At 42.8% G+C, this 25926-nt stretch overlaps 2 protein-coding genes across 2 annotated transcripts in view; both read right to left on the reverse strand.

The window, feature by feature from the left end:
• LOC110500333 (tumor necrosis factor ligand superfamily member 10) overlaps window positions 1-1877 on the reverse strand; it is an 87430-nt gene extending 85553 nt beyond the window's left edge. The window contains exon 1 of the mRNA XM_021577646.3: window positions 1317-1877. Coding sequence (XP_021433321.2) covers window positions 1317-1532 — 216 coding nt within the window. The 5' untranslated portion in view covers window positions 1533-1877. The remainder of the gene's footprint in view (window positions 1-1316) is intronic.
• A 17016-nt stretch (window positions 1878-18893) lies between these two features.
• si:dkey-171c9.3 (uncharacterized) lies at window positions 18894-25526 on the reverse strand. Its single transcript, XM_021577647.3, has 2 exons — window positions 25284-25526; window positions 18894-21301 (listed from the first exon to the last, which is right to left on the reverse strand). Exons 1-2 carry the CDS (start codon window positions 25284-25286, stop codon window positions 19910-19912), a joined length of 1395 nt encoding a protein of 464 aa, XP_021433322.3. The 5' UTR covers window positions 25287-25526; the 3' UTR covers window positions 18894-19909.
• Window positions 25527-25926: the final 400 nt, after the last annotated feature.

The following is a 25926-nucleotide window of genomic DNA, read 5'->3' on the forward strand; positions in this document are numbered from 1 at the left end:
AAACCAGATGGGATGGCTGCAGAATGCTGTGATAGCCATGCTGGTTAAGTGTGCCTTGAATTCTAAATAAATCACAGACAGTGTCACCAGCAAAGCAACTTGACACCATCTCACCTCCTCCTTCATGCTTCTTCACGGTGAGAACCACATATGCGGTGATCATCCGTTCACCAACTCTGCTTCTCACAAAGACACAAAAATGTGAAAATGTGGACTCAGACGAAAGGTCAGATTTCCACCAGTAATGTCCATTTCTCATGTTTTTTGGCCCAAGCAAGTCTCTTTTTCTTATTGGTGTCCTTTAGTAGTGGTTTCTTTGCAGCAATTTGACCATGAAGGCCTGATTCATGCAGTCTCCTCTGAACAGTTGATGTTGAGATGTGTCTGTAACTTGAACTGTGAAGCATTTATTTGGGCTGCAGTTAATTGCCGATTTCTGAGGCTGGTAACTCTAATGAACTTATCCTCTGCAACAGAGGTAACTCTGGCTCTTCCTTTCCTGTGGCGGTCCTCATGAGATTCAGTTTCATCATAGCGCATGATGGTTTTTGTGACTGCACTAGAAGAAATATGGACTCAGTCTTTGACCAAAAGGGGCTATCTTCATTATACCAACCCTACCACGTCACAGCACAACTGATTGACTCCAACGCATTAAGAAGGAAAGAAATTCCACAAATTAACTTTTAACAAGGCACATCTGTTAATTGAAATGCATTCCACCTCATGAAGCTGGCTGAGAAAATGCCAAGTGTGCAAAGCAGTCATCCAGGCAAAGGGTGGCTATCTAAAATATATTTTGTTTAACACTTTTTTGGTTGCTACATTATTCCATATGTGTTATTTCATAGTTTGAATGTCTTCACGATTATTCTACATGTAGAAAATTGTATAAAAATACAAATTTAAAAAAAAGAATGAGTACGTGTGGCCAAACTTTTGACTGGTACTATTTTTTTTTTTTGCTCAGAAAACGTGAGGTCTAAATAAAACCCCAAATAGTGTGTAAGGCTACACCAGGGTTCCACAACTGTTAGATTATTGGTGCACAATCTAACACAAACAACATGGTTGGCCGCTATTGTCAGACAGGCGACATGCCAGTTAACATTTTCGGTCACACGATTTCCTAAAACTTTGTCAAATCGTGCATGAAGTTCGTCCACAGCAGTGTTGGAATATCATCAAGCACGTCTCGTCATGAAACTTTATTCACAAAGTGTTCGTTAAACTCCAAAACTGCACTGCTGCTGCGGCCAACCCAACACCCTCCTCTCTCCCTTATCCAATCCACTGAACAAAAACCAATTCCTTACCTGTGATACTGACATATTCAGGTACACGAACAGTCCGGTGGTCGAGGCAATCTGTAGAACGATCACCACAATCACCACCATTGCGATCCACATCTTGGATGGCGCGGCATCGCGACGCGTGTTTGCCGTGGCCGGGACCATCATATACGTTGTGGATTCGTTGCTGACGCTTCTGAAGTAATCCTGCTGCTGCTGAAGGCTGTTCGGCGTGGCCATGGTAGCATTCCCGACACATGTGTATCCGTCAAAAACAACAACGAAGTCAAGGACGGGACGGGTATATTAAATCAATGCCCAGGCTACATGAGCTTGTCTTATGCTTTTCGATTCGGAAAGAGCCCCTTCATTCAATTTACCGTGTGAGGAGGAGAAGGAGGGTAACCACTCCAGTCGTTTATCCTATTCCTCGTATTTCTTCCTCTTTGCCCCGACGACTTGAGAGAAAGTTGACTGGGGTAACCACGTTCCAATCCTGCAGACAGAGAGTGTGCGCAGCCTGCCTCCGCTCCAGTTCCTTCAAAACAGAGATGCGTGCGTGGTGTTAACCTCTCAGTTACCTCCTGAGAAAGTCCACTGCCACTGCACTGAACAGAATAGGACAAATATTTAGCCAAAACTCTAGAAAACTGAGCCTTGATTAAATATTTGAACTTTCCCTTGGCAATCGTCTATTTTATTGTTAGTATGGCAATGGAAATGTGTATTTGAAATGAATGGTACTTTTTTTATCATGAACAATTAAAACCTAACTAAAGTGTTTTTCATCGAACTTATATTTTTTTATTAAGAATAGATTACATTTGTGAAACTAAAAGGGAAGCATTTATGGTAAAATAAACAACTTTCATCTCAAACACAAACTCCCAATGAAGATGCATTAAGTTGCATTTGAAATGACTGTAAAAGAAGCAGATAGATGGGAACAGATAAGTGACTGCTTTTAGCGTTGTAAATATGTCTGACTATCTTTATTAATAATCTTGATTTCCTTTCCGTCTCTCCCACTTTCTGTCTCTGGTCTCTACAGCTGTGTGGTCATGTGTGAGCCAAGGGGACCACTGCTTGTCTCATTGCTCCATGAGTGTATGCTCTATATTGAGATGGGAGACAGATTGTGGGGGAGACTGTGGTTTTGGGACCCCGCCAGACAGACAGCCCTGATACTGAGGACCTCGCCCCCTCAAACTTTGCTATAAGACCGACTGACCGAACAGAGCCCTGGGAGAAAGACACAGACACTGACTAATCTAAGGTCAGTTGTTTTGGGTGTTTTCTCCCCCAAATAGTTTGGCACAGGTACTTTGATTCTTACACTTCATAGTAGCGCACAGATGTGTGGTGATCCCTTTTCCAAACAAGTATGGCTGGCCTATTCCTCTCTACCTCTCCAAATGACTATGGCATCTCCCTCTCATAATTCCTGGAAGCAGGGGAAGGAAAGCCCTGTCGCTTTTATTTTCCCATCCCTGTAAAGAGGTGAAACCACAGGTCTGCTGCTGATGTCAAAGGAGAAATAAACTCTTCACAGAGATGTTCAACATGGTTGCGTTGAAGAGCAACAATAAACCAATCAGACATTCATATGACAGAGCTGGCTGCAATCATTTGATTCAAATGATAGGGGGACTCGAAGAAAAAAAAGTGTTTGAACCAATGATCTACAGAGATGAAATGATATACAGTATATGTCTCTGAGAGACAAATTAACCTTTTCTTGAGTCAGGCTTGTAATGTGTACCCACTGGGCACAGACGTCAATTCAACGTCTATTCCTCGTTGGTTCCAAGACGTGGAAACAACATTGATTCAACAAGTGTGTACCCAGTGGGTAGTGTAGTGGTAGCCTATCTACTGTGCAACTGGGACTGCAGAAAATTATCAATGTATGTAATCCACATGTGTTACTATACAGACAAAAATGAGTGTGTGCGTGTTCACACTGTATTTCACCTGTAAACTGCCTGGATGGAAAAATAGGTGATTGCAAAGTTAAACAAACCATACAAATCCATGCACGAGGTACAGATGCAAAGTTTGGTAACAAAATTATGGCACAAACAGCACAAACATTCATTGTTACCGAACTTTGCTTATGCACTGTTCTTCAAGTAAATGTGTTTTTGTAACATTTTCCGTGGAAATTATTAAAGGTAGTCCTTGTGCATAGAGTTCTATGATTTGTTTAACTTTGCAATCATGCATTTTTGTTTGACATACATTTTAAAGGGTAAAATCTGAGTCTCAGTATCACTCTGTTACTCTGGAATTGCCCAGTAGCAAGCCAGCACTTCTTTCTCTCACTCACTCACTCTCTCGCTCGCTCACTCACTCACTCACTCACTCACTCACACCTTGCCGTGAAGACTACTCTTCTGAAACTCTGTGCATGTATCGGTCTAAACCTGGGCTCTTTGTATATATATTTTGCATGTGTGTATGTTTCTGCCTATGTGTGTGTGTATGTTCCTGTCCGTATTGTGTCCCGCGGAAGGGGCTGCCCGTGGACAAATGTGGGAGGCAAAAGTTCACAATCTAAATTCCTGCCATGTTAGATATCTGAGCTGGGGGAATACATCAGACACACACACTCGCGCACACACGCAGGCAGGCAGAAACACACCTCAACCAAACATGTGCGCACACACACACACACAAACACACACGCACACAAAAACATACCTTAGCCACACACACACACACACACAAACACACACACACACACACACACCGGACGCACACACATACAGTGCCGTTTCTAGGGATAACTGACATAAGCAGCTGCCCCGCTAGGGGGCCCCCCAACCCAAAATGTATGTTCAGCTTACTGTTAGTTAGTATAGTAGAATACACAATGTGCAATTTGGAAATTTGGTAGTGCATCAGCAGTTTTCCTCTTTTTACTGTATGTCAGTCACTGACAGTCACTCAATTAGCCCATGTCAGCACTTTATAGATTGCTAGGTAAATTAGTCTAGCCAGCAATCTAAACCTTCTAGTAATCATGGCTGAATTACTGACCAGACACACAAGGCATGTGCCCAGGGACCCTGACCTCTAGGGGGCCCCCATTGATTTTGTTAGTCACTCTCACTGTGACATCATATGAACATGGCATGCACAATACATATAAGTATGTGAACACCCCTTCAAATGAGTGGATTTGGCTATTTCAGCCACACCGTTGCTGACGTGTATAATATCGACCACACAGTCATGCAATCTCCATTGGCAGTAGAATGGCCTTACTCAGTGACTTTCAATGTGGCAATATCATAGGATGCCACCTTTCCAACCAATCAGTTCTTCAAATGTCTGCCCTGCTAGAGCTGCCACGGTCAACTGTAAATGTTGTTATTGTGAAGTGGAAATACCTAGGAGCAACAATGGCTCAGCAGTGAAGTGGTAGGCCACACAAGCACACAGAATGGGGACCATCGAGTGCTGAAGCACATAGCGCATAAAAACCTTCTGTCCTCGGTTCCAACTATCACTACCGAGTTCCAAACTGCCTCTGGAAGAAATGTCAGCACAATAACTGTTCGTATTGAGCTTCATGAAATGGGTTTCCATGGCCGAGAAGCTGCACTCAAGCCTAAGATCACTATGCGCAATGCCAAGCGTCGGCCGGAGTGGTGTAAAGCACACTTCACCATCTGGCTGTCCGGTGGATGAATCTGAGTTTGGCGGATGCCAGGAGAACGCTACCTGCCCCAATGCATAGTGCCAACTGTAAAGTTTGGTGGATGAGGAATAATAGTCTGTTTCTGGCTAGGCCCCCTAGTTCCAGTGAAGGGAAATAATTGTATATATTTCATATATACAATTGGATATTTCATGATATCCAATTGGTAGTTACAGTCTTGTCCCATCGCAGCAACTCACGTACTGACTAGGGAGAGGCAAAGATCGAGAGCCATGCGTCCTCCAGAACACGACCCTGCCAAACCGCACTGCTTCTTGACACACTACTCACTTCTCCCGGAAGCCAGCCTCACCAATGTGTCAGAAGAAACACTGTTCAACTGGCGACCGTGTCAGCATGCATGCTCCCGGCCCACCACAGGAGTCACTAGAGTGCAATGGGACAAGGACATCCCGGCCTGCCATAGCTAGGTTGCAATGGAGCCCGCTTAGCCTGGAATAGCTAACAAACGTTTCCAGAAGCTGTACAAGCTGTGTTTATTATGCACTTGTCCAGGACAGAATTAACAATCCGAAGTTCCAATGTGGCTATGCTTAAAACACAAATCTCAATTCTGTGCAAATTTATGGAGAGAAATGTTTGTCTTTCTCAACGACACCTTGTCATCTGTCCCTATCTGAATGGCCTGTGCTAAATGGAACTTGCCTGCCAAGGAAACCGAAAGCAGCAGCATGCTGCTAAGCAGACGGGAGTAACTGCGAGAGGTTCGGAGCAGATTGACATCAGAAATAATAGCTTAGCTGCACCGGTGCCTGATCTACCTGCGCCTTCTTCAAATAAAAAATCAAATCAAATTTTATTTGTCACATACACATGGTTAGCAGATGTTTATGGGAGTGTAGCGAAATGCTTGTGTTTCTAGTTCCGACCATGCAGTAATATCTAACAAGTAATCTAACAATTTCACAACAACTACCTTACAAGTGTAAGGGAATGAATAAGAATATGTACATAAAAATATTTGGATGAGCGATGGCCAAACGGCATTGGCAAGATCCAGTAGATGGTATAGAGTACAGTATATACATATACCATGAGTAAGGTAGGGTATGTAAACATCATATAAAGTGGCATTGTTTAAAGTGGCTACTGATACATTTATTACATCCAATTTTTTATTATTAAAGTGGCTAGAGATGAGTCAGTATGTTGGCAGCAGCCACTCAATGTTAGTGGTCCCAGCTTTGATGCACCTGTACTGACCTCACCTTCTGGATGATAGCGGGGTGAACAGGCAGTGGCTCGGGTGGTTGTTGTCCTTGATGATCCTTTTGGCCTTCCTGTGACATCGGGTGGTGTAGGTGTCCTGGAGGGCAGGTAGTTTGCCGCCGGTGATGCATTGTGCAGACCTCACTACCCCCTGGAGAGCCTTACGGTTGTGGGCGGGGCAGTTGCCGTATCAGGCGGTGATACAGCCCGACAGGATGCTCTCGATTGTGCATCTGTAAAAGTTTGTGAGTGTTTCTGATGACCTCCTCCTTCTTCAGCCTCCTGAGGTTAAAGAGGCGCTGCTGCAACTTCTTCACCACACTGTCTCTGTGGGTGGACCATTTAAGTTTGTCTGTGATGTGTACGCTGAGTAACTTCAAACTTTCCACCTTCTCCACTATTGTCCTGTCGATGTGGATAGGGGGGTGCTCCCTCTGCTGTTTCCTGAAGTCCACGATCTCCTTTGTTTTGGTGACATTGAATGTGGGGTTATTTTCCTGACACCACACTCCGAGGGCCCTCACCTCCTCCCTGTAGGCCGTCTCGTCAGCAGGGTGGAGATGTTGTTTCCTACCCTCACCACCTGGAGGCGGCCTGTCAGGACGTCCAGGACCCAGTTGCACAGGGCGGGGTCGAGACCCAGGCTTAATGACGAGTTTGTAGGGTACTTTGTTGTTAAATGCTGAGCTGTAGTTGAAGAACAGCATTCTTACATAGGTATTCCTCTTGTCCAGATGGGGTAGGGCAGTGTGCAGTGTGATTGCGATTGCGTCGTCTGTGGACCTATTGGAGCGGTAAGCAAATTGGAGTGGGTCTAGGGTGTCAGGTAGGGTGGAGGTGATATGGTCCTTTACTAGTCTCCCAAAGCACTTCATGATGACGGAAGTGAGTGCTATGGGACGATAGTCATTTAGCTCAGCTATCTTAGCATTCTTGGGAACAGGAACAATGGTGGCCCACTTGAAGCATGTGGGAACAGAAGACTGGGATAAGGATTGATAGAATATGTCCGTAAACACACCAGCCAGCTAGTCTGCGCATGCTCTGAGGCCCTGGCTAGGTATCCCGTCTAGGCCGGCAGCCTTGCGAGGGTTAACACGTTTAAATGTTTTACTCATGTTGGCTGCAGTGAAGGAGAGCCAGCAGGTTTTGGTAGCGGGCCGTGTCAGTGGCACTGTATTGTCTTAAAAGAATTTGTTTAGTTTGTCTGGGAGCAAGACGTCATGATCCGTGACGGGGCTGGTTTTCTTTTTGTTGTCCGTGATTGGCTGTAGACCCTGCCACATACCTCTCATGCCTGAGCCGTTGAATTGCGAATCTACTTTGCCTCTATACTGATGCTTAGCTTGTTTGATTGCCTTGCGTTGGGAATAGCTTCACTGTTTGTATTCGGTCATGTTTCCGGTCGCCTTGCCCTGATTAAAAGCCGTGGTTCGCGCTTTAAGTTTTGCGCGAATGCTACCATCAATCCACAGTTTCTGGTTGGAGAAGGTTTTAATAGTCGCTGCGGGTACAACATCACTGATGCACTTGCTAATAAACTCGCTCACCGAATCAGCGAATTCATCAATGTTATTGTCCGACGCTAGGCGGAACATGTCCCAGTCCACGTGATCGAAGCAATCTCGAAGCGTGGAATCCGATTGGTCGGACCAGCGTTGAACAGACCTGAGCACAGGCGTTTCCTGTTTTAGTTTCTGTCTATAGGCTGGGAGCAACAAAATGGAGTCGTGGTAAGATTTTCTGAAAGGAGGGCAGGGGAGGGCTTTGTATGCGCCCCGGAAGTTAGAATAACAATGATCCAGGGTTTTGCCAGCCCGGTCGCGCATTCAATATGCTGATAAAATTTAGGGAGCCTTGTTTTCAGATTAGCCTTATTAAAATCCCCAGCTACAATAGATGCAGCCTCAGGATATGTGGTTTCCAGTTTACATAGAGTCCAATGAAGTTCTTTCACGGCCGTCGATGTGTCTGCTTGGGGGGGATATACACTACCGTGATTATAATCGAAGATAATTCTCTTGGTAGATAATGCGGTCTGCATTTGATTGTATGGAACTCTATATCAGCTTAACAAAATTACTTGAGTTCCTGTATGTTGTTATGATCACACCACGTCTCGTTAATCATAAGGCATACACCCCCGCCCTTCTTCTTACTAGAAAGATGTTTATTTCTGTCGGCGCGATGCATGAAGAAACCAGGTGGCTGTACCGGCTCTGATAACGTATCCCGAGTGAGCCATGTTTCCGTGAAACAAAGAACTTTACAATCTCTGATGTCTCTCTGGATTTCGTCTACCTTGTTGTCAAGAGACTGGACATTGGCGAGTAGTGTACTCGGGAGCGGTGCGCGATGTGCCAGTCCACGGAGCCTGACCAGAAGACTGCTCCGTCTTCGCCTTCTGCGGCGCCGTTGTTTTGGGTCGCCGGCTGGGATCCGATCCATTGTCCTGGGTGGTGGACCAAACAGAGGATCCGTTTCGGGAAAGTCGTATTCCTGGTCGTAATGTTGGTGAGTTGGTGTTGCTCTTATCTCCAAAAGTTCCTTCCGGCTGTATGTAATAAAACTTAAGATTTTCTGGGGTAACAATGTAAGAAATAATACATTACAAAACAAAATACTGCATAATGTCCTAGGAGCGCGAAGCAAGGCGGCCATCTCTGTCGGCGCCGGAAGTTTCTGGGATTGCCTGTGTCTGCGATGGCGTTGCTGACTTCAACTCTAGCAGAGGCTTTGTTGTCGGGTTGGGCTCTTTTTCCTCTCTCTGGATCTGACGGTGCACTGCCTGCTGTGGGAGGTCTGGACCTTTAGCCGGGAGCAGCGCGCGTACACTTTCCTGCTTCTCTTGGGCTCCGTGAAAAACTCAACTAATTGTGTAAGGGGTGGGACTGGGCGGATTTTGCCATTCCCTTCTCCGGCAGTTGTATTGGGCAATTCAATAGTGAGAAATGTCTTAGTCCCTGAAGCAAAAACGTTATGCTATTCAGGATCATCAGTACAGGACATCAATAAGCTGCTCCCAAACATTTTAAACTAGCATCAGGAAACTGAATCTATCATAGTTCATGTTCGATGCAATGACATTATGAAGGGCAGCTCATAACAGCTGAAGATGGATTTTAAATGACTGATTAGGTAACTATTTGACACCCAACAAACACCCCATAATATCTGTCCCTCTGCCCTCTAAATCGTGGCATTGAACGGTTCAGTAGACTTTTAGCACTCCATAACTGGCTACGAGACAATTGCAGCTCTGTAAGTGTATACTTTTTTGAGAATGTTGATACCTTCTGGAAACAAAGCTTGTATTATAAAGAGGATGGGATCCAACCAAATCATTTGGGTTCCTCGATCCTTTCACAGCATTATAAGGCTGCGTGGGGTCAACGATTCATCAATGACCTAAGCCCAGCTCATTTAATCCCTTCCATTGTGTCACTGAGTTACATAATGCTTCAGCAACTGTACGTTATCCCAGGGGCATTGGAAGACACAATGTAAAGTAGCCTAATTTACAGTGCCTTGCGAAAGTATTCGGCCCCCTTGAACTTTGCGACCTTTTGCCACATTTCAGGCTTCAAACATAAAGATATAAAACTGTATTTTTTTGTGAAGAATCAACAACAAGTGGGACACAATCATGAAGTGGAACGACATTTATTGGATATTTCAAACTTTTTTAACAAATCAAAAACTGAAAAATTGGGCGTGCAAAATTATTCAGCCCTCTTAAGTTAATACTTTGTAGCGCCACCTTTTGCTGCGATTACAGCTGTAAGTCGCTTGGGGTATGTCTCTATCAGTTTTGCACATCGAGAGACTGAAATTTTTCCCATTCCTCCTTGCAAAACAGCTCAAGCTCAGTGAGGTTGGATGGAGAGCATTTGTGAACAGCAGTTTTCAGTTCTTTCCACAGATTCTCGATTGGATTCAGGTCTGGACTTTGACTTTGCCATTCTAACACCTGGATATGTTTATTTTTGAACCATTCCATTGTAGATTTTGCTTTATGTTTTGGATCATTGTCTTGTTGGAAGACAAATCTCCGTCCCAGTCTCAGGTCTTTTGCAGACTCCATCAGGTTTTCTTCCAGAATGGTCCTGTATTTGGCTCCATCCATCTTCCCATCAATTTTAACCATCTTCCCTATCCCTGCTGAAGAAAAGCAGGCACAAACCATGATGCTGCCACCACCATGTTTGACAGTGGGGATGGTGTGTTCAGCTGTGTTGCTTTTACGCCAAACATAACGTTTTGCATTGTTGCCAAAAAGTTGACCAGAGCACCTTCTTCCACATGTTTGGTGTGTCTCCCAGGTGGCCTGTGGCAAACTTTAAACAACACTTTTTATGGATATCTTTAAGAAATGTCTTTCTTTTTGCCACTCTTCCATAAAGGCCAGATTTGTGCAGTATACGACTGATTGTTGTCCTATGGACAGAGTCTCCCACCTCAGCTGTAGATCTCTGCAGTTCATCCAGAGTGATCATGGGCCTCTTGGCTGCATCTCTGATCAGTCTTCTCCTTGTATGAGCTGAAAGTTTAGAGGGACGGCCAGGTCTTGGTAGATTTGCAGTGGTCTGATACTCCTTCCATTTCAATATTATCGCTTGCACAGTGCTCCTTGGGATGTTTAAAGCTTGGGAAATCTTTTTGTATCCAAATCCGGCTTTAAACTTCTTCACAACAGTATCTCGGACCTGCCTGGTGTGTTCCTTGTTCTTCATGATGCTCTCTGCGCTTATAACGGACCTCTGAGACTATCACAGTGCAGGTGCATTTATACGGAGACTTGATAACACACAGGTGGATTGTATTTATCATCATTAGTCATTTAGGTCAACATTGGATCATTCAGAGATCCTCACTGAACTTCTGGAGAGAGTTTGCTGCACTCAAAGTAAAGGGGCTGAATAATTTAGCACGCCTAATTTTTCAGTTTTTGATTTGTTAAAAAAGAAATATTGAAATATCCAATAAATGTCGTTCCACTTCATGATTGTGTCCCACTTGTTGTTGATTCTTCACAAAAAAATACAGTTTTATATCTTTATGTTTGAAGCCTGAAATGTGGCAAAAGGTCGCAAAGTTCAAGGGGGCCGAATACTTTCGCAAGGCACTGTATGTCCCTCTTTTTGCACTGAATGCCTCTGCTGATCCCACAGCTACTGTATGCAGTGTGTCTATGAACCAGAGTGATACTGTTATCATTGAGGCAATGTGCCCTAGCAGGAAGTCCACCATGTGCAGCTCACCCTGCACCAACATAAATGACAGGAACATTTCTACCTCTGCTATGCTTCCCAATAAAGCAATAAAAATAATCAAGCATCCCAGAAAAGTGCTAAAATTAGCCCAATTTAACATACAGTACCAGTAAAAAGTTTGGACACACCTACTCATTCAAGTGTTTTTCTTTATTTTTACATTGTAGAATAATAGTGAAGGCATGAAAACTATGAAATATCACATATGGAATCATGTAGTAACCAAAAAAAGGGTTAAACAAATTCTTCAAAGTAGCTATGATTAACGACTCATGGTGTGACTGTGATAACATACAGGAACTCAAGTCCTTTTGTTCACCTGACCTAGAATACCTCACAATCAAATGACGACCGTATTATCTCCCAGGAGAATTCTCTTCGGTTATCGTCACAGCCGTGTGTATCATCCCTCAAGCCGTTACCACGACAGCCCTCGAAGAACCACATCTCCTGAGGCCGAATTAATAGTAGCTGGGGATTTAAATAAAGCAAATTTTATGAAAGGCCTGCCGAAGTTCTATCAACACATTGACTGACATCGACCACTGCTACTCCAACTTCCGGGATCCCTACAAGGCCCTACCCCGCCATCCTTTCAACAAATCTAATCACAACTCCATTTTGCTCCACCCTTCCTACAGGCAGAAACTCAAACAGGAAGTACCCATGCTAAGGACTATTCAACGCTGGTCCGACCAATCAGAATCCATGCTTCAAGATTGTTTTCATCAAGCTGGATAGATGGCAACATTCACACAAAACTGAAAGTGCCATCGCATTTAACAATGGCAAGGTGACAGGGAATATGACGGAATACAAACAGTGTAGTTATTCCCTCTGTCAGGCAATCAAACAGGCAAAATGTCAGTATAGAGACAGAGTGGAGTCGCAATTCAACGGCCCAGACACGAGACCTATGTGGCAGGGTCTACAGACAATCAAGGACTACAAAGGGTAAATCCAACTTCTTGCTTACAGACAAGCTAAACACCTTCTTCGCCCGCTTTGAGGATAGCACAGTGCCACCAACGTGGCCCGCTACCAAAATCTGTGGGCTCTCCTTCTCCGTGGCCAACGTGAGTAAGACATTTAAGCGTGTTAACCCTCGCAAGGCTGCCGGCCCAGACGGCATCCCTTGCTGCGTCCTCAGAGCATGCACAGGCCAGCTGGTTGAAGTGTTTACGGGCATATTCAATCTCTCCCTATCCCAGTCTACTGTCCCCACATGGTTCAAGAGTTCCACCATTGTTCCTGTACCCAAGAAGGCAAAGGTAACTGAACTAACTGAACTAGCACTCACTTCTGTCATCCTGAAGTGCTTTGAGAGACAGGTATCATATCAACTCCACCTTTCCTGACACCCTAGACCCACTTCAATTTGCTTACCGCCCCAATAGATCCACAGAAGATACAACCGCCATCGCACTGCACACTGCCCTATCCTATCCCACCCGAAAAGAGGAATAACTACAGTGATGGAAAAAAGTATTTGATCCCTTCTGATTTTGTACATTTATCCACTGACAAAAAAATTATCAGTCTATCATTTTAATGGTAGGTTTATTTGAACAGTGAGAGACAGAATAACAACAAAAAAATCCAGAAAAACGCATGTCAAAAATGTTATAAATTGATTTGCATTTTAATGAGGGAAATGAGTATTTGACCCCTCTGCAAAACATGACTTAGTACTTGGTGGCAAAACCCTTGTTGGCAATCACAGAGGTCAGATGTTTCTTGTAATCTCAGGAGGGATTTTGTCCCACTCCTCTTTGCAGCTCTTCTCCAAGTCATTAAGGTTTCGAGGCTGACGTTTGGCAACTCGAACCTTCAGCTCCCTCCACAGATTTTCTATGGGATTACGGTCTGGAGACTGGCTAGGCCACTCCAGGACCTTAATGTGCTTCTTCTTGAGCCAGTCCTTTGTTGCCTTGGCCGTGTGTTTTGGGTCATTGTCATGCTGGAATACCCATCCACGAACCATTTTCAATGCCCTGGCTGAGGGAAGGAGGTTCTCACCCAAGATTGGACGGTATATGGTCCCGTCCATCGTCCCTTTGATGCGGTGAAGTTGTCCTGTCCCCTTAGCAGAAAAACACCCCCAAAGCATAATGTTTCCACCTCCATGTTTTACGGTGGGGGTGGTGTTCTTGGGGTCATAGGCAGCATTCCTCCTCCTCCAAACACGGCAAGTTGAGTTGATGCCAAAGAGCTCCATTTTGGTCTCATCTGACCACAACACTTTCACCCAGTTGTCCTCTGAATCATTCAGATGTTCATTGGCAAACTTCAGATGGGCATGTATATATGTTGTCTTGAGCAAGGGGACCTTGCGGGGGCTGCAGGATTTCAGTCCTTCACGGTATAGTGTGTTACCAATTGTTTTCTTGCAAATGCACGTGCATTTTCAATATGGTTCAATGGGCATTTACCATCACGAATTTGGCATGCTCAAAAATCCTGCAGGAATGCGAAATTGACTGGCCCGATGAACTCGGGATGGCTGGGCAGTGATTCTGGTTCCTCTCCATCGCTCGTTGGGGTTGATTTCAGAATGTCACTTTGGTGATGGTACCTCATTGTTTAAACATATTGCAAATAGACAAAAGTCACCAGCAAGTCACCGTCCATCAGTCAATTAGATATCATTCTGACACCAAACTGATACAAACTGACACCACACCCATTTTTTCCAACTCGTTGAGAAGCCAACTATCACATACTTCAGAGCTGGCCCAAAATTTACAACGCCTTCTGTTCAAACCATAATAAAAACGTAAAACACGTAGTTATGTTCTAACTGCGGGTCCAGTTCTGACATTATGTTTAGGCCTAGCTGAGGCGACCCCGAAACCCACGTTTCGGCTCGATAGGTCATTTGGTGCCCGAGCCAGACCTTAACTGGTGCTGAAAATCCACTTTTTACCATGACTTGCTACGGGGTCCTTGAATGAGCTATCGGACAGAAACGTTGGTGTCCATCTATATGGGCCGAGGCAGTCGCAATGCACCTAGTCTTGCGACTCTGGGACATTTCTAAATGTCGGCATTTTCGTGATGTAAAAATGAATTGAAGTTATTGCAAATGTACGAGGCTGTTTCTCGGTCCGAGAACCTTCTAGAGCCACATAACGCACTATCGACCTGAGCTCTAGAACAGGTTTCTAAAGTTTCAGAACTCTAGGTCTGACGGTTCTTTAATAGTTTGAACAAAGTTAACTATTGCCGTCACTGTCTGTCTCTACACACCCCAATGTGTCCCTCCTTCCAAGCTGTGTGTGTGTGTAATTTAGTTTTTCTTGGAAATTTTATGGGAGACATGACTGATTTACAGTTCATCAGGGTTGCCTAATCGCACATATGAAGTTTGGAAAAGATCTGACCTTTTTAACCCTTTGAAACAGCCCCTATGACACCATTTAAGGCACTTCCGGTTGGCACAGAAAGCTATAAGGAAACACATATCCTGACTGGGGTATGCCTTTACAGAATCCTGAGTTTTAAGTGTTTACGTTAAGAACTGACCGATTTACACAGGGTTGAATGCACTATTTATCACAAACTGCTGGTTGGTTATGGGAAAAAACTTTTAGGGTGATTTTAACCACTTCCGTTTGCTTCAGGAAGCTTAGAATCAACACAGGTAGACCTCATAGTGTCCTGATGGACTGTCATTGAATACAGGTTCATAAGGCACTCATAACCCAAATAGGCTTCAGGTTGACTATAGAGGAGCTGGCAATGTATTCCTATGGGGAGAGATATCATTGTAATCTGTGAGATCAAAAAACCCTGATATTTTATTTATTTAATTTTGCACGCCCAATTTTTCAGTTTTTGATTTGTTAAAAAAGTTTGAAATATCCAATAAATGTCGTTCCACTTCATGATTGTGTCCCACTTGTTGTTGATTCTTCACAAAAAAATACAGTTTTATATCTTTATGTTTGAAGCCTGAAATGTGGCAAAAGGTCGCAAAGTTCAAGGGGGCCGAATACTTTCGCAAGGCACTGTATTTACGGTGGGTTTTAGTGAGTGTGTGTTATTTCAGAAAATCACAGAAAATCACAGAAATCTTGCAGAGCTCCGAAGCACACTTTAAAGAGATTTGTATGAACACGCTGCAACTGGATCTGTAACTGTTCAAAAAATATATATATATATTTTTGAACATCACCAATTTGACATTGTACGATTTCTATTAAATGACGATAGATAAATGTCTGGTTCTTTTTTTATTGACACCGTAGGATCCTTTACTTTGACGTGAAGCGGAAAAATTATTGCTCTATTTTCATTTTGGACCTTTAATCCCAGAAAAATGGCCATAACTCAAAAACCGTTGAGGCCTGGACGCCATCTTGTTCGGGGCCAACTGCCCATTATGCCAAACCCATGCTCACCCAGTTTTGTCTTCGAAGTCTTTTCCGTTTAGGAGAAAAGGCCACGTCGTGATTCGTGATGTTTTGTACATTTGCAATATGATTCCATTCGCCCTCTTGTGGGATTTACCGGGACAGCGAAAAAATGACAAAATTTGTAATATTTTATAAAACGGAAACCGAAAGTCCGAGAGAGTTCGTTTGATGACTTCCTGGAAGATCCGGCCCTGCCGCACGGCCCGACACCGTCCGCAAATTTTAGAAACGTTTTCGGACGTCTAGTAAGGGACCGTACATTTGCAATATGGACTTTCTTACTAACCATATGACAAGCGTCAAAATGTGCCCTTAGGTATGAAATGGTCCACTTACACAGACAGTGTGGTGAAGAAGGCGCTTAAAATGTGGTTTGTCACCGAAAACCCTCACAAACTTTTACAGATGCACAATTGAGAGCATTCTGTTGGGCTGTATCATTGCCTGGTAAGGCAACTGCACCACATACAACTGCAGGGTTCTCCAGAGGCTGGTGCGGTCTGCCCAACGCATCACCAGGGACAAACTACCTGCCCTCCAGGACACCTACAGCACCTGATGTCACAGGAAGGCCAAAACGATCATCAAGGACAACAACAACCTGAGCCACTGAATGTTCACCCCGCTATCATCCAGAAGGTGAGGTCAGTACAGGTGCATCAAAGCTTGGACCGAGAGACTGAAAAACATCAGACTGTTAACCTTTTTTCGATTGGGGGCAGCATTTTCACATTTAGATGAATAGCGTGCCCAGAGTGAACTGCCTCCTACTCTGTCCCAGATGCAAATATACAGTGGGACAAAAAAGTATTTAGTCAGCCACGAATTGTGCAAGTTCTCCCACTTAAAAAGATGAGAGAGGCCTGTAATTTTCATCATAGTTACACTTCAACTATGACAGACAAAATGAGAAAAAAAATCCAGAATATCACATTGTAGGATTTTTTATGAATTTATTTGCAAATTATGGTGGAAAATAAGTATTTGGTCAATAACAAAAGTTTATCTCAATACTTTGTTTTATACCCTTTGTTGGCAATGACAGAGATCAAACGTTTTCTGTTAGTCTTCACAAGGTTTTCACACACTGTTGCTGGTATTTTGGCCCATTCCTCCATGCAGATCTCCTCTAGAGCAGTGATGTTTTGGGGCTGTTGCTGGGCAACACGGACTTTCAACTCCCTCCAAAGATTTTCTATGGGGTTGAGATCTGGAGACTGGCTAGGCCACCCCAGGACCTTGAAATGCTTCTTACGAAGCCACTCCTTCGTTGCCCGGGCGGTGTGTTTGGGATCATTGTCATGCTGAAAGACCCAGCCACGTTTCATCTTCAATGCCCTTGCTGATGGAAGGAGGTTTTCACTCAAAATCTCACGATACACGGCCCCATTCATTCTTTCCTTTACACGGATCAGTCGTCCTGGTCCCTTTGCAGAAAAACAGCCCCAAAGCATGATGTTTCCACCCCCATGCTTCACAGTAGGTATGGTGTTCTTTGGATGCAACTCAGCATTCTTTGTCCTCCAAACACGACGAGTTGAGTTTTTACCAAAAAGTTATATTTTGGTTTCATCTGACCATATGAAATTCTCCCAGTCTTCCTCTGGATCATCCAAATGCTCTCTAGCAAACTTCAGACGGGCCTGGACATGTACTGGCTTAAGCAGGGGGACACGTCTGGCACTGCAGGCGTAGTGTTACTGATGGTAGGCTTTGTTACTTTGGTCCCAGCTCTCTGCAGGTCATTCACTAGGTCACCCCGTGTGGTTCTGGGATTTTTGCTCACTGTTTTTGTGATCATTTTGACCCCACGGGGTGAGATCTTGCGTGGAGCCCCAGATCGAGGGAGATTATCAGTAGTCTTGTATGTGTTCCATTTCCTAATAATTGCTCCCACAGCTGATTTCTTCAAACCAAGCTGCTTACCTATTGCAGATTCATTCTTCTCAGCCTGGTGCAGGTCTACAATTTTGCTTCTGGTGTCCTTTGACAGCTCTTTGGTCTTGGCCATAGTGGAGTTTGGAATGTGACTGTTTGAGGTTGTGGACAGGTGTCTTTTACACTGATAACAAGTTCAAACAGGTGTCATTAATACAGGTAACGAGTGGAGGACAGAGGAGCCTCTTAAAGAAGAAGTTACAGGTCTGTGAGAGCCAGAAATCTTGCTTGTTTGTAGGTTTCACACTAAAATCACTTGTTTTTCTAGTCAGAATTTTCTTGTAGTCTCAATATGCCTCCCTTTTTCCACCCACACACCCCCACACACACACACACACACACACACACACACACACACACACACACACACACACACACACACACACACACACACACACATACCCTAACACAAGCTCAAAAGAGAGAAAAAAACACACACACTGACCTCATCCTTACTCCCACTCTCTCCCAGGGCCGGGTTAAGAAATCATAAGCCAGGGGGCTTCTTTTTTTTTTATAGAAGTGGGGTGTATTTTTTACTAGTGGCTTTAAACCACTAGTAGAATCTATGCTAAGATGCATTGAAAGTGTTCTGGAAGCTTGTGGCGCAACACCCTTTTAGGACACTTTATGTTGTTTTCTTAATTTTGGCAGATACCTGTATGTTCTTGTAATAAAACTTAATCCACAGTTATTTTTGACCCTCTGTGGCTAGATTATTCTCTTTGGTGTATTTTGAACATTGAGAGCGTGCTCCTGTGTTTGGATAAAACATGTGTTATAATACAGTATATTTGGGCCCAGTACGTGCTTGGGCCCAGGCACTGACTCATACAATTCAACAGTCACATATTTATTAAGCATTTTGTATTTACTGTTATTTACCTTTCCAGCGGTCCCTGTAGCATACAATCAAACCGGTGTGATTAGAACACGTATTTAGAACGTTCAATTTCGAATGACGCAACAATCAGAATTTGAGCTGGCCACAGTTTTTTCAGAAACAGTTTGCACAAACAGAGTCCTTACAAAGTTATGTCCAGAATGGGAACAGTTTATTTTTGGATGCAATATTCAGACATTCACAGAAGTAGCTACAGCATAACACAATCATCCAAACCGGAAAAATGTAAACTACAGTACATTTGTCCTAGCGCTATCTGAGAAAAGATTGATATATTACAAGCGGTCATATTTTTATAACTCTCGGCTTACAGAAACTACAATATGAATGAGCTAATAGCAATTACTATTTATAATTAATCACATCATGGGTGAGCGAAATAATTGAGTAAAACACTTTCTAGATATCGAAAGTAATCCGATGATGGGTAGTTTGTGTGCTCCACCATGCTTGTTTTTTTTTCATCAACCAAAGATAATAAGAGGAGACAAGATGAGATTGGTCTGTTTATAGTATGCATGTTGAAGGGGTGAAATGGACTACTTCTATGTGAATTAATGAAGAAGCAAATATTGTCAATTTTCTCTTTCAGTTAAAGTTACAGTTCAGGTTCAAGTGCACAACAACATTGTCTGACCACTAACTCTAACCTTGTGGCATATTGTCAGTAAGCAATTATACATAAACAATGCATTCTTCATGTTGGATTTAGGTTATAGCCCATGTACATCAACCTCATCGGTTCTGACAATACGAGCATGTCATTTTGACCACTAACTCCAACCTTGTGGCAATATCATCAGAAGTTAGCAAATTTAAAGACCATTCTTAATTAGGTCTATAGCTCATGTAACAAACCTAATCATAATTGTGTGTTAAGGTTGTGTCGTATATCAAGCTCATCAGTTTTGACATTACCAACTGTTTTCCATCTCCAACACTTTGTTCAGGAGCTGTCTATTACTCTAATGTCGCCCTCTTGGGGTCAGTTAGTTTATTTTTTACCACCAGGCCGTCCAACACAGTCCAACCAGCCTGGAAAACTACACATATTCCCTATATGGTGCATTTTTTTGGACCAGAGATCTGGTCAAAAGTAGTCCACCATACAGGGATTAATGTGTAATTTGGGATGCATCCCTGGAGAGCTACATACACTGCTTCCTGGAGGCTTCCATTACACAACACCTCACCACAGCTCGGGCCAAGTCTTCAGCATAGGATTGACTGATTACAGAGGTTGGCGAGTGGGCTGGAGGGTGGGCTGTGTTAGTGGTCAGATCCAGATCCATCTCATTAGTTTTGGGTGAGCAAAGTTGGATGCTGGATGACTGGTTGGGATTGGTTGGATAGGGATAGACAATTAGATGAGCCCCTTGGTCCATTGGGTTTGGTTCCCTTCTCCCTATCTGCTCCTGCCGGAGAACCAGGGAGTCATGGAGAGAGGCTGCCTTCTGCTCTTCCCATCCCATGGAGAGTGCATCTGAGACCAGCCTTCCAACGTACTTCCTCAGCCTCACCTCACTCATGGAGGATGTGATGATTTGATCAACCATTTGATCACATATCAGAGAGAGGCCGTCAATATTTGTCATGTTATTTGTCATCCAGGTGGTGATCTCATCAGAGAGTGCATCCACATATAGTGCATCCACATATGCCATCAGCTTGGCTCTCCTTCCGTGGGGTCCTCGCTCTTCATAACCGTCCATCAAAATACCTGTTGGTATATCAAACTCTTCCTCTTCTTTCCAAACTTCCTCTCTCTCAGAACACTCCAGAGAAAGAGAGCTCAACAGATGCCCAATGAAATCCTCCCCCTCCTGTGTGTCCTCGACCTCCCCCACAGTCTCCAATGCGAGCCCCCCATCTCTGTGCTTTTCCTTAGGGGTAGGGGGAGGGGGAGAGGGGAGGAACTCTTTAGCCAAACCCCCCTTTAGTTTTTGGGTAAAGCTAGCCCTGCTCTGGACCATCTCTGGGAAAAGAGGGGTGGTTGGGGGGGCATCTGGGTAATCCAGTGATCCCACTGTAGGAAGCCCTGACTGGGGTAAGAAGGAGCAGTAGGAGTGGGTGTGTTTGGAGGGTTGTGAAGTGGAGGTGGATGATCCAGAGCTGTGGGACTTGATGGTCACATTGGGGTTATATTGAAGTTTCTCACCATTGCCACTCATCTCTGTGTGCATATGAACCTCCCCATGTCTTGTATTGTGTAGTCCCTGCTCCCTTCTATCTGAGGATGGGCTGGGGTTGGAAAATGACCAAGATCTTGTATTAGGCCAAAATATCTCACTTCTAATTGCTTCCTTCAAGGCAGCTGTGATGGCCAGAGAGGCTAACTTCTCAGCCAGTCTCTCCTGGACTGGAGGACACCCGGATGAGGACTCATATGTAGCTGAGTATATTATGTCTTCAGCCATGGTGTGGGCGAAACCGTGAATGGTTCTTTCATTGTCTGGGCTGGGATCTAGAACCTTCAGGCTCACACTTTCTGGACTGGGTTCTGGAACTTTTTGGACCCCATTCAATACCTCCATTGGAACCTATTAATAAAAAATAAAAATCCAAAAGACACATTTAGTTTGAGTTTATTGTACACATTTGAGAGCTAAGAGCTGTATTGTGGTACACAGTTACATTGTTTTTATTTATTTATTTTGACTTCAAGTTCAGGGGGGTAAAGTACTAAAGTAAAAACACTTTAAAGTACTACTTAAGTAGTTTTTGGGGGTATCTGTAGTTTAATTGACTAATTGTATTTTTGACAACTTTAAATTTTACTTCACTACATTCCTAAATAAAATAATTTACTTTTTACTCCATATATTTTCCCTGACACACAAAAGTACTCATTTTGATTCCTTAGCGGGACAGGAAAATGGTCCAATTCACACACTTATCAAGAGAACATCCATGGACATCCCTACTGCCTTTTGATCTGGCGGACACACTAAACACAAATGCTTAATTTGTAAATTGTGTTGGAGTATGCCCTGGCTATCTGTAGATTTAAAAAAAAAAAAACATGTTGTTGTTTGGTTTGCTTAAGAAGCTATTTGACATGATCTTTACTTTCACCGGGTGATTTTCACTTTTGCTTGAGTCATTTTCTATTAAGGTATCTACTTTCACTCAAGTATGACAATTGGATACTTTTTCCACCACTGTTCAAGTTAAACTTTATGTTGTCTGTGTGTTCCTGTGTTTCTAACGTCACAGACTACAGTAGGGTTGGGAAAAGTCAGTGGTCGGAAACCACAGCCAGTGTGTGTGTGTATGCGTGTTGTGCGTGAAAAAGACAAGAGGTTGGAAACCCACAGCGAGCCTGCCAATCACCACAGCTGTCAAGGTTCCAGGAAGTCAGTGGGTCACATGACAGACTGACAGGAATTGCAGTTTTATTTAGATCAGAGATGAAAGAGAAACCGTTTGGCTTTGTTCTTCAGTCTTTTACTGTGGTTGAATGTCTGACTTTATAAGAGCTTCTATGATACATTGTAAAGCCAATACCTACTCTCTCTGCCTTTGCATGCTCTACAATATTAGGCTACTACAAGAAAGTGAGAAAAAAGATGTACAAAGTTAGACTAGAAGACCTTTATTATCCCAAACTTGGGAAATTTGATTGGCATTTTAAGCTTCACAGCATCACCAAGTACATTTAGATAACTATGAGTACTAGGAAACATTTCACAACACTTACCTTCACTTACAAGTACAAAAAAAACTATTAAAACGTTCTTGGCTTTCTCACTGCAAGAGCATGTCTATAACACATAATTGAACTGGCACAAAGTCAAGGCGTTTATTCCTGTCTATGTTATTACAGAGAACTGACCTGAAACCCAGGATGTGTTTTGATAGATGATGGAAGTGTGTGTGTGTGTTGGATAATTTCACAGATGTAATACAGCTCAATAAAGGATAGTTCACAGTGGCAACAGTGTGTCAGGGTGTTCTAATGGATTACTGTATCCACATGTGAAATGTATTTGGTTTGAATGTGTGTGCAGGGGAGGCTCCTCAGAGGAGGAAGGGGAGGACCCATCCTCCTCAATGAATTTCATTAAAAAAAAGTATAATTGTTAGATAAACTATACTAAATATAATTTTAAAACACACTGTTTTGCAATGAAGGTCTACAGTAGCCTCAACAGCAGTAGGGTAGCACCATGGTGTAGCCGGAGGACAGCTAGCTTCCGTCCTCCTCTTGGTACATTGACTTCAATACAAAACCTAGGATCTCACCCCCTTCCATAACTTACACAGTAATTATGACAACTTCTGGAGGATGTCCTTGATTTCTTGATCACATAGAGCTGATGTGTTGTGCAGTGAAGTCCACAAATGAAGGGAAAGGGTGAGAGGTGGAGAGTGCATAGATGTGAGAAGGAATACAAGGTGGCTGCTATTTACGTGTGACCAGGGGTGTAATTGTTCCGCCGATTCTGTTGAAAAACGTTTCTTAAACGGAAGCAAACGGAATGAAAAGGGGATAAACATACCTGACTTTGTCCAATATAAACTCTCATTTTCAACTTTTGGACTAATGATTACACCCTAGATCAGCTTGATGCAGTCAAGAGTGTGCAAGGCGGTATTGAATGTGTTGCTGTCTGTCCATGTGTCACTGTTTGTCACCTCAATATTTTCTTTCGACCTGTGTGCATCTACATTCTAACTTTTTATTCATAGACTAGGTTGTAGCAACCTCATGAGTATCATATAGTAGCATAAACCTAGTGATGTTACATTGAACTGGGTGAATGGAACATGAATGACAGTCATCCAATATGCTGTAATTGAAATAAGGCCATGCTCATAAAACATACAAATTGTCCTCCCTAATCTTAAACAGCACTGACCACCACTATGTGTGTGTGTTCTGTGTGTGTGTGTGTGTGTATCTCTGTGTGTGCGATTATAGTTTATTATCAAAGGCTAAAACACATGCCTCTGCCTACCAAACATAGATGATGCTATAAGAAAACAGGGGTATATTTTTACTAAACAATTACAGTCTCCAGATACAGTATGATGTTATAGTAATAATAATCAGTTATTTTCAGAAGGGTGAATGTCAGCCCCAAATGGCTCCCTATTCCCTATATTTCACTACTTTTGACCAAAGTCTTATGCAGACAGAGCAGATGCAGAGCGAAGTAATGTGGAACCAATCAGACAGACAGGGATATCTCTTTGGCTATTCAGACACGAGGACGTAGACGCATGCTTCTCCCCAAATGGCACCTTATTTCCTATGTAGTGCATTACTTCTGACCAGAGTCCTACAGGCCCTGTTAAAAAGTAATGCACCATGTACAGAATAGGGTGCCAAATATCTTGCATGCTCCAATTTAAAAAAAAATGTTTTTTGATTTTATCCTAATACAATATTTTGTTTAAAAAGTAAAGTACTTAGTAAAGTTAATTATGCCGTTGACCTTAACAAGGGCCACAGGATCAGTGGAAGCAAAATATCCCCATACATCAAAGATGCACCATCATATTTTACCGTAAGTTTGAGGTCATTTTGTGCATTTGCTTATTTTTGAATTTTTTTTGTTGCCAACTATTTTCATGTCATCTGACCATAGCACCATCTGCAGTTTGAAAAACGGCATTGGCACTTGGATTGGAACCGGTGCTATGGTCAAATGACATGAACATAGAGCTATTTTGCCACGCACACCAGGTGTGGGTTTGGTATTGAAAAACAGAAGCATATGCAGAAAAATACCTCATAATTATGGTAAAATATGGTGGTTGATCTTTGATGTTATGGGGCTATTTTACTTCCACTGGTCCTGAGGCCCTTGCTAAGGTCAACAGCATCATGAACTTTACCAAGTACCAGGACATTGTAACCAAAAACCTGGTTACCTCTGCCAGGAGGCTGACACTTGGCCGCTAGTGGATCTTCCAGTAAAGTAATAACCGCAAGCACTAATCAAAATCCGCCCCCAAAAAATGTTGATTGACCACAAAATCAACATTTCAGTCTCCTGAATTGACCCCGTTTAAAATGTGGTTTTGAATTGGAAAGGGCAGTCCATAATAGCTGACAAAGGATATTAAGGATCTGGAAAGATTCTGTATGGGGGAAGGGTCTAAGATCCCTTCCAACGTGTTCTCCAATCTCATAATTTTTTTTAGAAAAAGGCTCAGTGTCATTATCCTCGCCATTGAAGACTGCTATTGAAGACAGGGGTGCCAATAATTTGTATTACTTTTTAAAATGTTGTATTACTTGTTAAGAAAAATCTCTTTCTTTGAGAAATTGTATTAGCATAAAAAAATATGATTTCCTTTTTCTGAGCATGCAATATAACTCAGTATTTGTATTTATTTTATACTGTCTTTTTGCTTATCTTTATTTAAGGGTGCAAAGAATGATGGACCTGACTGTATAGGATTTCTAGAAATAAAGGATAAATAAATTAAGAGATTGGAGAAGAGACTAGTTCTAGAGAAGAGACAGTAAAGATAGTAAAGAAAACCTTTTTAGGCATGTAGGCTACTCACCATTTTCTATCTGTGAAAGAAGCGTCAGGCAAGAGAAGACATGACAGGCTTGCTGTAGCTGAGATGCAAATGGCCATGATGAGGAAATAGATATACTGTTATGAGCATATACTCACTTCCTGTGTGTGTTATATGAGACGGAGATATGAGAGAGAGAGAGAGAGAGATATTAAAAGGTCAAATGGTTATAGAGAGTGTTGTAATTTATGTCACCCTTTCATTCTAATGCAAAATAATTCTGGCACATGAAAATAGGACTAGGCCCGACAATTTGTTAAAAGAACCCTAGGGACTTTTTGTAATATGAATTTGACTTTCAAATAGGAGTGCTTCAACAGTAAAAAAATATATTTGCGTGAACTTTTTGTCTGTTGTAAATGAGCTAGATTTAGCTTGCTAACCTCATTTGGAACGTGCCTCTTGCAAATCACACTCACATAAATTAAAACTGTTCAACAGTGAAATGGTTTAATTGTTTTTATAGGTCAGAACAAAGACAGTACAGTATGACTATAGGTTGAAACTGCCTTTCCAAAAGAGTGGAGCTTGTCCGAAGTAATTTTGAGTTTTCTCATGTCAATTAACTCATGACATTCCTGGATTACTCATTACACTTATAAAGTCAGATTTAATCAACAAAAAA

This window comes from Oncorhynchus mykiss, chromosome 21 (assembly GCF_057628025.1).
Source record: "Oncorhynchus mykiss isolate SJ-2025 chromosome 21, ASM5762802v1, whole genome shotgun sequence".
NCBI lineage: Eukaryota > Metazoa > Chordata > Actinopteri > Salmoniformes > Salmonidae > Oncorhynchus > Oncorhynchus mykiss.